The sequence below is a fragment of the Hoplias malabaricus genome, chromosome 16, assembly GCF_029633855.1.
Source record: "Hoplias malabaricus isolate fHopMal1 chromosome 16, fHopMal1.hap1, whole genome shotgun sequence".
NCBI classification, from domain to species: Eukaryota; Metazoa; Chordata; class Actinopteri; order Characiformes; family Erythrinidae; genus Hoplias; species Hoplias malabaricus.
The window spans coordinates 10,243,436-10,259,718 of NC_089815.1; the positions used below are offsets into that span (position 1 = coordinate 10,243,436).

At 39.4% G+C, this 16,283-nt stretch overlaps 1 protein-coding gene across 1 annotated transcript; it reads left to right on the forward strand.

Annotated features, from left to right (window-relative positions):
• The first annotated feature begins 2,725 nt into the window (after positions 1 to 2,725).
• copb1 (COPI coat complex subunit beta 1) lies at positions 2,726 to 15,710 on the forward strand. Its single transcript, XM_066647325.1, has 22 exons — positions 2,726 to 2,862; positions 4,093 to 4,246; positions 4,353 to 4,582; positions 4,974 to 5,143; positions 6,358 to 6,472; positions 6,581 to 6,673; positions 7,720 to 7,857; positions 7,957 to 8,076; positions 8,163 to 8,270; positions 9,393 to 9,539; positions 10,403 to 10,548; positions 10,733 to 10,829; positions 12,231 to 12,391; positions 12,822 to 12,942; positions 13,036 to 13,263; positions 13,375 to 13,554; positions 13,990 to 14,134; positions 14,233 to 14,352; positions 14,457 to 14,602; positions 14,702 to 14,791; positions 14,899 to 15,054; positions 15,381 to 15,710. Exons 2-22 carry the CDS (start codon positions 4,156 to 4,158, stop codon positions 15,438 to 15,440), a joined length of 2,862 nt encoding a protein of 953 aa, XP_066503422.1. The 5' UTR covers positions 2,726 to 2,862; positions 4,093 to 4,155; the 3' UTR covers positions 15,441 to 15,710.
• Positions 15,711 to 16,283: the final 573 nt, after the last annotated feature.

Sequence of the window (16,283 nt, forward strand, 5' to 3'; positions counted from 1 at the left end):
ACTCTACCAGATGTATAAAATATAAATAAAAATAAATGTTCGTGCACACAAACAAACAGAATGAAGAATGAAAATAATCAGAAAAAGAAACAGGAAACTAAATATGAATGCTCAAAATATAAATATTTAAAAGATGTCCCTCACCACAGACGCTGAGTGTGCGCAGGAGAAAGAGGAAAGAATAGGGAGCAGTGGATGGTGTCAGTTCTTCCATGATGCGCTAGTGTTCTCTGTTGTTTAGGAGTTTCTGCTGTGTTGACAGATGTTGTTTATGACTGTTTCTGTATAATGTTTTCTATTCGTGTTCTATTAGTTTTGTTGATTCCAGTTCCCACCATTTGTGTTATCCACACTCATGTTGGTTTATGATCCCCATGGTCAACCTTTTCCACTGAACGGCTTTGAATTCTGAATTGATGTTCACCCTGTGTTAATGTCCACAATATTTTGGAAGAGCTTTAAGTGTGTTTAAACCACTTATAGGCAAGTGACATGAAAAATCTGCTTTCTGCTTCAGCATACTTTTGGAAACATCATATTATTGAACAGTACAAATGCATAAGACAGAAAGTAAAAATTTTAATTTAGGTTCTGATGAAAAACTAAAAAATTAGAATGAAAGCAAGTATGGGTTCTTGCTCAAACTAAGCCTTTCCTCTCACTCAACGCCCAAATCAAGAAACAAAAGCCTCACTGGGAAAGACAATTGTGCTTGAAAGAGTTAAATATAAAATAGGAAGAACAACAATAAGACGGCAGGACAATCAGAAACAGCATGATCAGACCATAGATGGTCATGTGGAACAAACTTGATTCATTTAATAATAACAACAACATTAAAGCTCCCTTTGGTCATTAAATAACCTCTACAAATTTAATCTCTGTTCATCAAAATGATATAAAGTTATTTTTTTAATCCCATAATACCTTAAAATGGTTTAGACATAACTTTACACTTTTGTTTTCATTCAGTACATGGAGATCTATGAATATGGAGTAAGTCCCCACCTCTGTCTCCACTTATGCCTCTGCAGCTTGAACTCCCCGCCCTGCCAGTTGATGGGATCGGTTCCTTAGGTTTGTGATGTAAGAATACTAGGATTAAATTGTGGAAGCTGAGAGGTCTGAAGTTCTATGGGGGTCTATAATAAAAAATAAAAAATAAATCAATTTCAGAACATGCACAATCACATTACTTTGAGTACCAGTATTAAAACCACCCAGTAAGTTTTTGTTGTGGGCAGCATAGTCTGAATACACGGTATATAATTAATCATTCTGATCTTGCTTCATTTCTGATGTCAAGTGTTGAAACTTTAGAATGATCACACTTCCTCATTTAAGTATCTCCAGTCTAGCGCTGGACCTGTCTGTAAATGACAATACACAAACCAGGTTAAACAGAGTACAACTGACACAACAATTTCAGAGAAATAAAAGTACTGATTAAATATGTCCACCCATTTCCCCCTGTTTTGCACCCTTGTTGGGGTAAAAATGTAACTTGTTCTTATTTAAAAGAAAAGCTGCTGAAATTGATCATTCTGAACAGGGCTGTTTAACTGGGTGAGAATAGTGCTGCTTTAATTTAAACAAAAGACCATTTTATGAAGACATCTTAACCTCAGGAAACAGACACTGTATCGTTCTTGTGGTGGGAGACCATAAGAATAGGACAGCTGTGTTATCACCAGGGATTTACACAGCAGTTTCAAGATGACAGGGAAAACAGTTTTAAAATAGTGCTTGTCTGTGCTGTGTGTTAAAACCATTAACGAGCCAATTCAATGGAAAATGTGTGGTCTGCCTCAGCATTATTTATGAGAATGCTACAAAGTGATTTACTAGTTTTTAGTGGTCTAAACTAGTCAAAATTTTATTTACAGATGAGGAGAATGACGCACGTAGTTGAAAGGCTCCATTCTCCTTTCTAAACATAGGTGAGGCCTATGTGTTCAAACAAAACAACTACTTTTTATAAAGGGCCACGTAGACATAATGACAGGTCTATTTTCCTTTTCAAAAAACGACTGCTGAATCTCAGCTGGTTCGTTGCTCTCAATATAGTGCACTAGACAGTTCTCAAAAGTACACTCCAGGCATAATGATGGCCGTTAGGGCTCGTTCCACTAAGTCACATGAGTTGACTCACTGAACCAATAACAGCCTTCTCTTTCGATTCCCAAACGGCTCTTCATTCAGTAGCCTTCCAGGTTTCAAAAATACACAAATAATTGCAATATTATCCATTGATACTGCATTTTTTGTCTAGCTTCAATTTAAATTGTTAAACCTTATCCTACGGTACCACCTAATTAACAAAATAAGATTTCATAAGTTGAAAAAAACACATTTATAAACAGTTGTTCAGAGGCTGCCTGGCTCCATTTCTTAAACAAACGCTTTCCAACATACAATCAAGGTTTTTACCTTGTTCTCATAACACACGTCTACACTATAAGTCCCAAACAGACAGATTCAGACAGCTAGAGTTATGTACGTTATTAACTTGAGGAATCAATCGCCAAAGTGTAGACAGAGATGGACCTTTATGCATTCAACAATTGAATTAAAGCTGAGTTTCCAAAGTTTTAGTTTATTACCAGAATGGGTAATTGAAGAATAATATAAATGAACATCAGCAATGTTGGAAAATGACAACAGCAGTCGGTTCCCAAGGATAGTTCAAAGAGTCGTCTCGTTGGCGGATGACTCCTCTGTGAATGCGCACGCGTGTCCCTCCTCGGGGTCGGTAGTGTTGATGTGGCCGAGCGGCAGAGCTTCCACGTCACTCAGCGCTGAACCACATTCAGAATCAGTGGAGGACCGGAGAAGAACGGAGGGAATAAACTCGCCGTGAAGGTACCGACCGGCTCCGCATTTTACTCAGGCCAGGGTAGAGACTTAACTAACTGGGGTTTTATTTTAATGTCGGGCTCGAATGACGCTTTACTTGTTGACGTTGTGGCTGTAATTAAATGCTTCGTTTCCACGTAGGCAGCGGCTAGGCTAATGCTAGTTCGGTTAGCAGGAAACCGCCGTACACTCGGTCTTCCCTTTAAACAACAAAACGTTATCTTTCGACTTCGTTCACCAAGCAGCAAGAAAAAAGTCATTGTTATGAAGTGAGATAATATCCACACAGTCTATGTGTAATGGCTCTTGTTCCTCGCTTTAGCGTTGTCAATCTGCTTTGTGTGGCTAACTTTGCCTGACTAGCCCCTGTCAGCTAGTCACCTATTAGAGTCCCTTCATCTATCAGGTGTGTTATCAGGTACACATGAGGTTTTATATATGTGACCTATAACACACCGAACAGACAAGTGTACAGACTTACAGTATTCAAAGATGCTATCTATATCAGCTAAATAAAAATATGCAAACTCTGCAGGGTCAGATCATTTTATATATGAACACTGATTCCACATTACATTCACCGTCCATTTTATGAGCCCCCCTGACCATGGAGGTGCCCATCGTTGTTCTACAGTTACAGAATGTAGTCCAACTGTTGTTCTGCATACTTTGTTAAATCCCCTGTCACACTGTTAATGCAGGTATGATGTGGTGTGGTATCATTCTCAATACTGCAATGATACTGACGCGGTGGTAGTGTGTTAGTGTCTGTTGTGTTGACATGATTGGATCAGACACAGCAGTGCTGCTGGAGTTATACTCTCTGTGCCCACGTACTGGCCTGTGTGAGACGCCTACCTTGTTGGTCCACCTTGTAGCTGCAAATCCAGACACAGGGGCTCAGCTGTTGCTGCAGTTTGTCATTTATCCTCTAGTCCTTCATCTGTGATCACAGGATGGTGCCCAAACATGTACTGTAAATAATAGTTATTTCGCTTACACCTTGCACATGACACATACATTGATCTCCTTGACGTCTTTCCCCTGGACCTCTTACATGTTTGTTTTATTTGTCGTACATTTTTATTTTATTTTTTTATTTGTTGAGCTAGACAACACTGCTTTTGTAGATGTGCATGCCAAGTATTGGCAGACTTCATTCAATTATCTTCCCAGTCGTCTAGATTCTGCTGTTATATCCTCTGTACCCTAATGTTTTGTTAACCTTGCTTTCAGAAAGTCACATATCCATAATCACTGCCTGGTGTCTCTGGTAAGGACGAGGATCTGTCTGGCACCATGACAGCAGCAGAGAATGTGTGTTATACCCTGATAAATGTACCAACCGACTCAGAACCCCCCTCAGAAGTCAGCCTTAAAGCTGATTTAGGTAAGTACATCATAGTCCAGAATTTTTCAGAGATTATCAAGTCTAACACCAGTGTCGTGGGAAGACTGTTAAACTGGCTATTGTTTAAATTCTCTTACAAAAACAGAGAAGGGGGAAATAAAAGCCAAGACAGAGGCTTTGAAGAAGGTGATCATTATGATCCTCAATGGTGAGAAGTTGCCAGGTCTCTTGATGACCATCATCAGATTTGTGCTCCCTCTTCAAGACCACACCATCAAAAAGTTGCTGCTGGTGTTTTGGGAGATTGTGCCCAAAACAACTCCTGATGGCAAACTGCTGCAGGAGATGATCCTGGTCTGTGATGCCTACAGGAAGGTAAGTGTTATTCATTAGATAATCATTGCATTTGGGGATGAAAGACATTGTTTTTATAATCTGGTCAAAGCTTGCAAGACTGCTGTTTTCAAATTCCAAGATCTGAAATATTTATTACAACCTACAATCATCAACAATAAAGTCACAGTTTTGATGTTGGGATTATTAACCTAATAATACACAGCTTATGCATTTCTATAGAAGAGTTTCACCAAAAACAATCAACCAAAATCCCAGTGACATAATTAATGTATCATTAGATTATATAATATTGCTATTTAATAGCAGCAATTAGACGTGTCCCCAAATTGTTCAGTGTAAATTTCATGCAGCGAGATTGATGTTTTACTAGCAAAAGAAGCTCTATAGATGCTGATTGGTTTTTATCCAGGACCTGCAGCATCCCAACGAGTTCATCCGCGGCTCCACCCTGCGCTTCCTGTGCAAGCTGAAGGAGTCTGAGCTGCTGGAGCCACTGATGCCAGCTATCCGCGCCTGCCTGGAGCACCGCCACAGCTATGTGCGGCGCAACGCTGTTCTTGCCATCTACACTATCTACAGGTTGGGAGATATGTTAGAGTCATTTGGCACATGACAGTGTCATTTTTAGTTTTCAACTTTTAAACATTTAATTTTTTTTGAAAGGGTTCTTGTGTTATATGTCATTTTATGCCAATTCTGTGTTTAATACTTTCTCCTGAGCTCAATTTTATAAGATTTACAAAGCCATAATTAATTTTTGCACTATTTCTTTTTACCTCATATCATCTCCTTAAACAGGCCTGTTTTGAATTTAGCTAAAAATGGTATAGTTTTAAAGTGTAACTACTATTTCTAACTTTAAAAAGCAAATAATTGTTTCCATGATATGAGCTCTTTAAAGGTCTAAAATGAATGAATGTAATGTTTTATCTCCTGAGCTCCCCCTACCTCCTGCTGAGTGTAATTCACGTTTACAGTGCTGTCGAAGTCTCACACCCATCTATCTTTCTCACACTCACTCACGTAACATGACTTTTGGAGCTTCTACTAAGACACATTCTCTCTCTCTCTCTCTCTCTCTCTCACACACACACACACACACACAGACAGACAGACAGACAGACAGACAGACATACACCGAGTGATATTTACATTGGTCGTGAACAGCTCTCAGGGCTTCAGCTGATGTATGCTAATCCAGCTAAAGTTAGCAGCCTCAACGTATATAAACGTAATTTATCACCAACTAACACTGCAACACACAAAGGAAGTTACAATGCAAGTTACTTACCACTACAACTTGTGCCCTCCTTATGTTGGGTTCAGCTCACTCTACTGTGTAAATTCAATCCCGTATTAACTCTTGTACGACCTCTGTCTCTTTCTCCTCTTTGCTCCCTCTGCCATAATATCTATACCGGGAGTACAGAGTTAGATTCTTCTTGTAGCTGGGTAATCACCCATATCGCTTTACAGCACAAATCTTATGCTTTTCTCGTAAGAGTCCTCCACCCAGTGACTCTGAAGTTGTTTACTGCATTAAACCAGCAGTGGACCCGGCGTAGCAGCCTCAAAGTCTCTGTTCTCTTTATTACAACTCAGTGGAACATTACAATAATTTTAGAAGCTGTAATTTTAAGGTAGAAAAACTACATAGTGTTCCTTTAAAGAATGTATTTGAATTGATTATGCTGTTCAGATGAATACTCAGCGGTGTTGATCTAGAATTTCCTTTATCTGCTTCTGTTCGCCTTGTCTCATGGTAATGATTTTGTTTCTCCCTCTGTATTCAGGAACTTCGAGAATTTGATCCCTGATGCTCCGGAGCTCATCCATGATTTTCTTGTAAATGAAAAAGATGCTAGTTGCAAGAGAAATGCTTTTATGATGCTGATCCATGCTGACCAGGTATAGAGCAATGCACAATGTGTAACAACACTCATTGGGAACAGGTATTAATTTGAGTGCAAAACTAAAATCCTTGTCCTAAAAGAACCTCGTTCTGTTTGTTTCCAGGATAGAGCCCTCGACTACCTAAGCACCTGCATTGATCAAGTGCATACATTTGGAGACATTCTACAACTGGTCATTGTTGAACTAATCTATAAGGTGAGATTTAATCATTTAATCATCATTTAATTTAAAGTTAGACACTTTAGCCTAGGTATAAAATGTGTTAAATAGCTTCATGTTATTATGAGTAAAAGCATTTGAAAGAAAAGTGTAAATGAGTTTAGATCCAGCTGTCCTGGTTTTGCATTAAGCCTTTTCCTTATGGGTTTAAATGGGTAGAAAAAAGCATAACAAAGCGTATTTCTTTCCTTTACAGGTGAACCATTTCCACAGTAGAGTGAACTTATGAGCAGTAGTAAATGAGAGAATTTTGGTATTCCTAGGTCATTGGTTTAGTACAAGTCTCCCTCTCAGCATGGGCTTGGGAAGCCCAGTGGAAGTGGCTGTTAAACACAGAAGAACATATTGGAACAGTTATAATTCAGAGTCATATTGGAGGCCTTCTGCATCTTTTATTGTCCTCCATCTTGGAAAACAATCCAGTGATGAAACAATTTTTTGTGTTGTCTCATTCTTTGTCGGAGGTCTTTTTGTACTAAAGAACCAGACTGGCTATGAAAACAGAGCAGAGAGCACAGTGTGTGTAAATCCATTCTCTGCTCAGGACTCCTTTACTCCATTATACGTTTACATAGACATTAGTTGTTTGCTGTTGTATTAATGTTTAAAATGTCGGATCTACCGCCTTAAAGACTTTCAGCTTATGTTTTTCTTGGTAAAAGTGTGATGCACTGTGGTGTGAGGGATTTACACGTGTTGCAAAGAGAACTAGATAGACCTTGACTTCTGGGGGCGATTTAATAAGTTGAATCAAAAATAAGTTGAGTCCTAGTCAGGGCCTTTATGACCAACACAAGGCTGTGCTCCTGCACCACAATATATAATAATTAAATATTGTACAGCGACAGTGATCGAATCATCATGTGATTGAATGTGAATATATTGGCATATGGCTCTATTTACATGCAGGAAATGCAGAAATCTGCTGCAAACATTTCATTTATTACATGTTTTACATGTTTTGTCAGGTATTTTCCTGCAAGTTTATACTTAACATCTTGTTTTGAATTCAAAATGTTTAGGTCTGCCATGCAAACCCCTCTGAAAGAGCACGTTTCATCCGTTGCATCTACAACTTGCTGCAGTCTTCTAGTCCCGCTGTAAAATATGAAGCCGCAGGCACACTGGTCACCCTTTCTAGTGCACCCACTGCCATTAAGGTACCACATGCAATTGCCTTTCATATCCAATGAGCAGTAACTAAATTTCCTAGCATTTGAATAGTCTCAATTAAACTGCCTCTGTCCCTGTGTTTTCAGGCTGCTGCTCAATGTTACATTGATCTGATCATTAAGGAGAGCGATAACAACGTCAAGCTCATTGTCCTGGACAGGCTCATTGAGCTGAAGGAGCACCCGACTCATGAACGTGTTCTGCAGGTACAGATAGATGTCATATTGGCACATTTATTAGGAACAGGAAACCGGAAGTAGCGAGATGGATAATCACTTTGTTTTAATCTTAGGATCTGGTAATGGATATCCTGAGAGTTCTCACCACCCCTGATCTGGAAGTCCGGAAGAAGACGCTGCAGCTGGCCCTGGACCTGGTATCATCCCGTAATGTGGAGGAGGTGTGTTGCTGTGTGCTACAATGCAAATATAAAATTCTTTTTGCTTTTTAGTGTCAATCTGGTTTGCTGTTTTAAAAGCATGCGTTCTAGTCCAGAGGTTGCCAACCAGTCGATCGCCAAGACCATGCAAGTTGATCATAATATATAATGGCTGCTTCAGTTATCATGTTTAAGTTACAAAATCTGCATCATACTGTATCTGCAGTAGTTTACTGGCTAGTTAAGCAGGGACAAATAAAGCCACAGTCACACAGGGTTTGTGTCTGAGATTTCTTACACGCAAATCCACAATCCTGACCAATAGTGCTGCTGCTCTTTAACTGTAAGAAACCTATCTGTTTCTGTAAGAAACATTTCAGAATATGCTCCAACGAGGTATAAGCAGGAGATATGCACTGTCTTAATCCACGTCTGAGGGGAAAAACAATGTAATTAAAGGTAATTGCAGTGATAATATATTGTTTATAAACTTATACGTTTTTTTGCACATTTGATTAGACATGAACAGTTTTGGAACGCTGAAGCAAATGACAGTAAGCTAAGATTGTATGAGGCACATGAGCAGAGCTGCTATAGGATAGGTATGGATAGGTTGGACAACTTGTCAGAAACACCTATGTAGCACTTGCACTAGGCACTGAGTACCACCACAGCCAACACTCAGCTGGACATTAATGAAGTAAATATACAGTTTTATTTTATGTTATTGGAGGCAATGTGGATATTTATACAGATTTGTTATTTTAAGTAGCCTAAGCCTGGCATTTATGATGGTAGATCTTTCTTTGATTCAGATTTCAAAAGGTGGTCTTAAATGTTAAAAGTTTGGTGACAGCTGCTGTAGACTATATAAATTTTAACTATATAAAAGTTTTCTAAACTGTACAAATATTTAAGTTGTTTGTCTTTTAACCTTTCAGTTGAATTGAATTTTAATTCTGTGAACTTTGAACTTTTGAACAACATTTATTTGTCTAAATATATATACGCCTGTCTATAACAAAGTCTTTGTTCTTAAATGTTCTAATGATAAGTTGTATACTTGAACATAACTGAAAATATGTAACTATAACCGCTCATGTAAAATCAAAAATTGTTCCCTTCTGTTCTACACTTTGACAGTTGGTTATAGTACTTAAGAAAGAAGTGATCAAGACTAATAATGTGACAGAGCATGAGGACACAGACAAATACAGGCAGCTGCTTGTGCGGACTCTCCACTCCTGCAGTGTGCGCTTCCCAGACATGGCTGCCAACGTCATCCCAGTAGTGAGTAATAACTTTGTTTGTTTGTCATTGCACAACATAAAATAAAATTTTCCTAATGTATTTAGAGCGTTCATGGCAGTGAACAAACACAGACACACACAGAGGAGGGCAGCTATCCTCACTGCCCAGGCAGCAGTTAGTAGTCAATTGAGCTCCCGTCCTCTAACCATTAGGCCACAGCTACCCCCACAACCTATAACCTAGTCCATCTTCTTGGATTAATAGATAACATTTCTGAAATGATTTTGCTTATGATAAATCACTACCATGCTGTTAATCTCCAGAGAGGCACATTGTCCTGCCATCATATTTTGCATTGTTGCGTTTAGCATCAACACAGTTATTAAAACATCTGATTTTAGTTTTATTTCAAGTTGAGTTCTGGAGAACATACCTAACCAATAAACTCTGGAGATTTATATGCAGCTTTATAATGGCTATCAGAGTAACAGTAAGTGTTTTTGTGTATGTGATAAATCCAAATGAGAATTCCACTTAATTTTCATTGTACAGTTCAGTGCTTGAGATTTAAACCTTTAAAAATGTTTCCTTTGGGAACACTTTTGCCTCTGGCATCACCTCCATGAGTGAGACAACTTTATGTTATGGAGGTTTTAGGGACATTAAACTTTAAATTTTTGACTCTACGTTTCTCTAGAAAGATGCATTTCACACACAACCACTCCACTTCTTTAACCATTTAATTGTTGTTTAACTGAAAATTTAATTGCAAATATCTGGATGTAAATAAGGTTACATATCTATCTATCTATCTATCTATGTGTGCGTTTGTGTATTGTGAATAGCAATGGTCAGAAGTACGTTTTTTTTACTGAGATGTTATTTGTGTTGTGTGCCCTCAGCTGATGGAGTTCCTGAGTGACACGAATGAAGCAGCTGCTGCTGATGTGTTGGAATTTGTACGGGAGGCCATCCAGAGGTTTGATAACCTCAGGCCTCTCATTATAGAGAAAATGCTGGAGGTTTTCCATGCCATCAAAACAGTCAAGTAAGTCTATAGAGAGTGAACTTTATTACTCTCTTGTTATATTTGGAAGAGAATACAGTGTTGTAGATTTATTTGTAACAGATTTATCAATCTAGAGAAACAAAGATCCCTTTCAGTATCTTAAAGGATGTGCTGTTTCTTACCAAATTGGCATATGTTATAAGAACACTCTTTCTGGGTTCAGAATTTATAGAGGAGCTTTGTGGATTCTGGGGGAGTACTGCAGCACCAAAGAGGATATCCAGAGCGTCATGACAGAAGTGCGCAGATCGCTCGGAGAGGTATTTGCCAGTTCTAGCCAAGATTAATAAAAGCATATTACATTATGTAAAAATTATGGTAGTGTTTCCTACAACATTTTACAAGGGTTTTTACTATATGTATTCTAAATGTTCTGCAAGAAGCATGACAAAGGGGTTTCTAAAACAATTTGGGGGAAAAAGGCTAGTATTATAGAGTGAGGACTCTATTCATATAAATATTCATACAATCAATGCTTATGTAAACTCTAGATTTCAGTGGGTGCACAACCTCTCTGTGTTTAAAAAAAAGTACATTATGGGTGGAACACACACAAGTGTGGGGTTCAGGTGGTGACACTGAGGTAGATGATGGAGCACAAATATTTGTCATCGTATTTATTAGCCTTATGCTAAACAAGGACAGTTAACTCCAAAAAATTTAATCTAAGATCATTTGATTTCTAAGTGTAGTTTATACATTGTAAATGACCTTTTCCCCAATTTTTTTTTGTTTTGATTTGTGTGTGTTCTGTGGATGTCGGCACAAAACCATGATCTTTGTAACAGTCACTTGGAGCAGAACCGGACCGCCTTATGGGCTCACTACACACACTGCGTAAATCCCTGCAAATTAACAAAGGCCTCCTCGTCTCCCCCTTGCGTCGTTAGGGAGTATTTGTTAGTCAGTGGATCATCAGAAGATGAAGTGAAACTATCCGTCAGGATATGAAAGGAGCATATTAAATTCCACAAAATTAACCAGCGGGAACAGTAGTGAGGTAACCTGCAACCTCGAGGTTGAATTGTTAATAAATAATATTCTACATACATAGCCGTGGAATTTGGATATATTTAGAGGTGGCGTGCACTGCACATCTGCTCCCCACAGCCTTAAAAGCCTTGCAGAGCCACAGTATCATGAACAAAACTTTGAAGCAGAAATGTAAAAAGTGAACATGTACTGATGGTTTTATATTACTCGTATAAACTTCCCCAAACACTCAAAGTGCACTCAAAGTTCCTTACTATTCCATTCCACCGTAAGAAATGACATAGATACCAAGTGCTAAGTGGAGTTCTTCGAAGTTTCACACAGTCACATGAACACCGGCATATTTGAGGTGTTTGCTACACCTTCAACAGTGAAGCAGTTCTACGTTTGCTTTTTTCAATTCCACCTTAAAATCATCAGTTGTTACAAACAGCTTACAGAGTTCAGGTAGGAGGGCCCTTATACAGATTTTGCTTAGGGCCCCAGGAAAGTCTGGACCAGCTCTACTTAGAAGATAAGCAAAAGACTTCCTCACTTTGAAAAGAATTTGGTACAGGAATATTTACAAACTGTATTCATAAGCATTTCTATTAATCTGTTCATCAGGAAATAGTTTACACAATAGAACTGCAGCGGTATTTTTTTTCATTTTGATCTTTTGCTTCTAGATCCCCATTGTGGAGAATGAAATCAAGAAGGAGGCAGGCGAGTTGAAGCCAGAGGAAGAAGTGAGTGCAGCCCCAGCCCAGAAGTTGGTCACTGAAATGGGTACCTATGTAACTCAGAGTGCCCTCAGCTCTTCCAGACCCTCCAAAAAAGAAGAAGACAGGTACAGCTTCCTAAATGCGCTATTACACGGCTGAAAAGATGTTGACTCCTATATATTTCTTCTAATAAAGAGCTTCTACTGTTTTATAAGGCTTTACACTAGATATTGGAACATTTATGTGAGGATTCATGGTTCAGAGTCACACACTACTTGAACTCCTTTAGCGAGCACTTTGGCATTGGGCATCTTGCAACTTCAGTGTGGTGCCCCAAACTGTTGGTCAGGGCTGTTCTATGGATATTATACAAACAGTGAGTGTGCAATTTAATTTCTGTAAGCAATAGGCTTGCTTTAAAATATCTGATATCTCAACTAGAAGGGAACAAAAACTTTAGGCCACATATTGTGTCACTGTTATGTATACATAATTTAATTGTTGAAGTTTTGAGATTGTTCTCTGTCTTATTGTATCCACTTCTTTGTCCTGCAGACCTCCACTGAGGGGCTTCCTCATGGATGGAGACTTTTATGTTGCTGCGTCTCTTGCCACCACGCTCACTAAAGTAGCTCTTCGCTACGTAGCCATTGTTCCAGACAAAAAGAAGCAAAATGTGAGAAAATGTCACGACCCAAGAATGTTGTTCTAAAAGCTACTTTTTAAGAGATTTCTCTGTGCTCTGACGCTACTTTGTTTCTCTCTTCAGTCCTTTGTTGCAGAAGCTATGTTGATTATGGCCACAGTGCTCCATTTGGGCAGGTCCTCCCTGCCAAAGAAGCCCATCACAGATGACGATGTGGATAGAATCTCGCTCTGCCTCAAGGTTTTGTCAGAATGCTCACCCCTCATGAATGACATCTTCAACAAGGAGTGCCGCAGATCTCTGTCTCACATGCTCACTGTACGCCTGGAGGAGGAGAAGCTCTCTCAGAAGGTATACACACTTGTATCTATATGCATTTGAATCTGCGGATTAGATGTCAGAATATCAAGTCCGCTCGTGGCAATGTTTTTAGTTGTTTTTTTTGCTCACTTTGATCAACAGAAAGAATCAGAGAAGCGTAACGTAACAGTGCAGGCAGACGACCCCATCTCCTTTATGCAGCTGACTGCTAAGAATGAGATGACCTCTAAAGAAGACCAGTTCCAGCTTAGTCTGTTAGCTGCTATGGGCAACACACAAAGGAAAGAGGCAGCTGACCCTCTCGCCTCCAAACTCAACAAGGTAGGAGACCACAGTGTTGGCTCCTTGTTTCTAGCCGCTCTAGAGAATTGCAGTGTGTGGGGTTTGACCAGCAGATGGCGTTGTTAATCTGCTGACAGAATTTTCAGTGAAAAGTGGGTTGAAATGGGCTAAATGGGTTAGGCAGGTAATTGAGTCCTTGGGGTCTTAAAAATATGGTACATACGTTTCAGTGGTTTCAGCAGGGATTGCCTGCTGGTATGTCAGATTTCCTTTTTCAGATACATGCTAACTAATATGTAGAATTTGGCCTGTTAAATTAAATTATAAAAAATAAAATGTCTTTGCTTTGTTAATTTGTGATTTCACTCTTTATTAATGTGATAATTTTATCTGAGGATATGCCAAAGGGCTCCACCATCACTACAATTGTTCAGGAATTAGCAGATCTGATTGTTCTGTTTTTTTTCCTAACAGGTGACACAGCTAACTGGTTTCTCAGACCCAGTCTATGCTGAAGCCTATGTCCATGTTAACCAGTATGACATAGTGTTGGATGTGTTGGTAGTCAATCAAACCAGTGACACTCTACAGAACTGCACTTTGGAACTGGCAACACTGGGTACATACTTTGTTCTCACAAAAATGAACCCCTTTTTATAGCTTTCCATTTCACTAGATTAGTTTTAAAATCTGTTAATGTTTTTATTAATTGTGCAGGAGACCTTAAACTGGTAGAGAAACCATCTCCTCTCACTCTGGCTCCACATGATTTTGCCAACATTAAAGCCAACGTCAAAGTGGCCTCCACGGAGAATGGCATCATATTTGGAAATATCGGTATGTCCTTGCAGCTGCTGTTTAATATGTATTATTACTTCTTAATGCCTATTTTTCATTTTTCGCTGCCTCTTGTGATACGGATTTAATTGCATGGTTTGCAGTGTATGATATATCTGGAGCAGCCAGCGACAGGAACTGTGTAGTCCTTAGTGACATACACATTGACATCATGGACTACATTCAGCCAGCGTCCTGCACAGACGCAGAGTTCAGACAGATGTGGGCCGAATTCGAGTGGGAAAACAAGGCAAGAGCAGAGGCCATGTTTTTTTCCTTGTGATTTACTTAATGATAGACTCGCCCATTTTGATGTTACATGCTTCTCCTCTTCTCTAATTTTCTAAAGGTTACAGTAAACACCAACATCGCAGACCTGAACGAGTATCTTCAGCACATTCTTAGCTCCACCAACATGAAGTGCTTGACTCCAGAGAAGGTAATGCTATAGCCTTCCAAAGGTTCAATGTTTCCTCATCTGTCATCTGGTTGGTGTTTAGTGAGGCATACTCATTAGCATTTGTCTGGATTGTGTTTAAAATCCAGGCGCTCTCTGGCATCTGTGGCTTCATGGCTGCCAACCTGTATGCTCGCTCCATTTTTGGGGAGGATGCCCTGGCCAATGTCAGCATTGAGAAACCTATCCACCTCGGGCCAGACGCCCCAGTCAACGGTCACATTCGCATCCGGGCCAAGAGCCAGGTGAGCCACTGGCAATGATTCTGTGCCCTCTTTACTTTCTCTGGAAACAAAAACCCAATCTATTGTAAAAGGGTAGAATCCATCATGCAGGCCAATGTGTAGAGAAAGATGGATGGTGATGCCTTGGGTGAATGAATAATGGATTGTTGTGAATAATGTGAATTGATCTGTGTAGTATTATTGTGGCTTTCTGAATGAAAGAGATTCAAGGGTAATTCAAGGGTATTCTGGTCCATTCGGCCCGGCACAACGAAGTCTCTTACTGTTCATTATTCTAAGGTTATCCTGCTGCTTAATACAAATTTCTCCTGTATGTTTCCCTGTAGGGCATGGCATTGAGTTTGGGCGACAAGATTAATCTCTCCCAGAAGAAATCTGTCTCATAAAGCTTTGAGGCAAATTGAGGCCACTGTAACTACAGATGAGGATTCACCTGGAAGTGCGGTGGTTATCTTTATTTCCTCTGTCCTCTATCACTCGTCTCCTGTCTCTCCTGACTCCTGTACACACTCTGTGCTTTGTTGCCAGGCTCAGTAATCCTGTGAAATATGCGTAAAGGGATTATTTGACGTTTCTACAACAAGATTCCCAAATGCTCTCAAAGGATTGTGTCCTCATTAATCTGTAATCTGTTTCAATAAACACTGCTCCACGTAGACCATCAAAGTCTACTTTGTTTCTTTCAAATCTTTCAGTCTGTAGAGTTCCATCATGTGGCACTTGGGGTGAATCCCATGTCTTAATTTCACTCTGACCTTTAAAGGGCCTGATATGTCATCAGAACACTCAGAGCTTCTGGAGTTTATCGTAGTTATATTTAGGACATCATGCCTTCAAAAGCATTCCACAATCATATATTATCACCCGTTCCTAACTTCCTGAGATATGAAGCTGAATTCTGTTGGTTATCTGGTGTCTTTTGTTCAAAAAGTCCAGTTCCCCCTTAAATTCTGCAGTAGCCACAGTCGCTAGGATGGAATTGCTTCGTCATTTAAGGTAGCGCTGGAAATTCAGAGACATTTTATGCTTCTTGTGAACTAAAGGGATGTTATGCATTGAAACTGTATTAGACTAAGATAACACAGTAGTTATCAGTTTTTAAAGGAGAAAATACTTATATTTGTGGCATTCTTTGGTTGCTTGCTGCTAATTCACAAGGCATTCACATCTCGGTTTCAAGTGGCTCTTTCCCCCAACAAGACTTGACACCCCTACCTTTAGGCAAAAGG

What these genes read in the sequence shown, in the direction of transcription:
- copb1 (XM_066647325.1), top strand. Translation starts at nt 4,156, where the DNA reads ATGACAGCAGCAGAGAATGTGTGTTATACCCTGATAAATGTACCAACC. An exon ending in CATGCCATCAAAACAGTCAA is followed by an intron (nt 10,549 to 10,732) that starts GTAAGTCTATAG and finishes TTCTGGGTTCAG; the next exon opens with AATTTATAGAGGAGCTTTGT. An exon ending in AGGAGAAGCTCTCTCAGAAG is followed by an intron (nt 13,264 to 13,374) that starts GTATACACACTT and finishes TTTGATCAACAG; the next exon opens with AAAGAATCAGAGAAGCGTAA.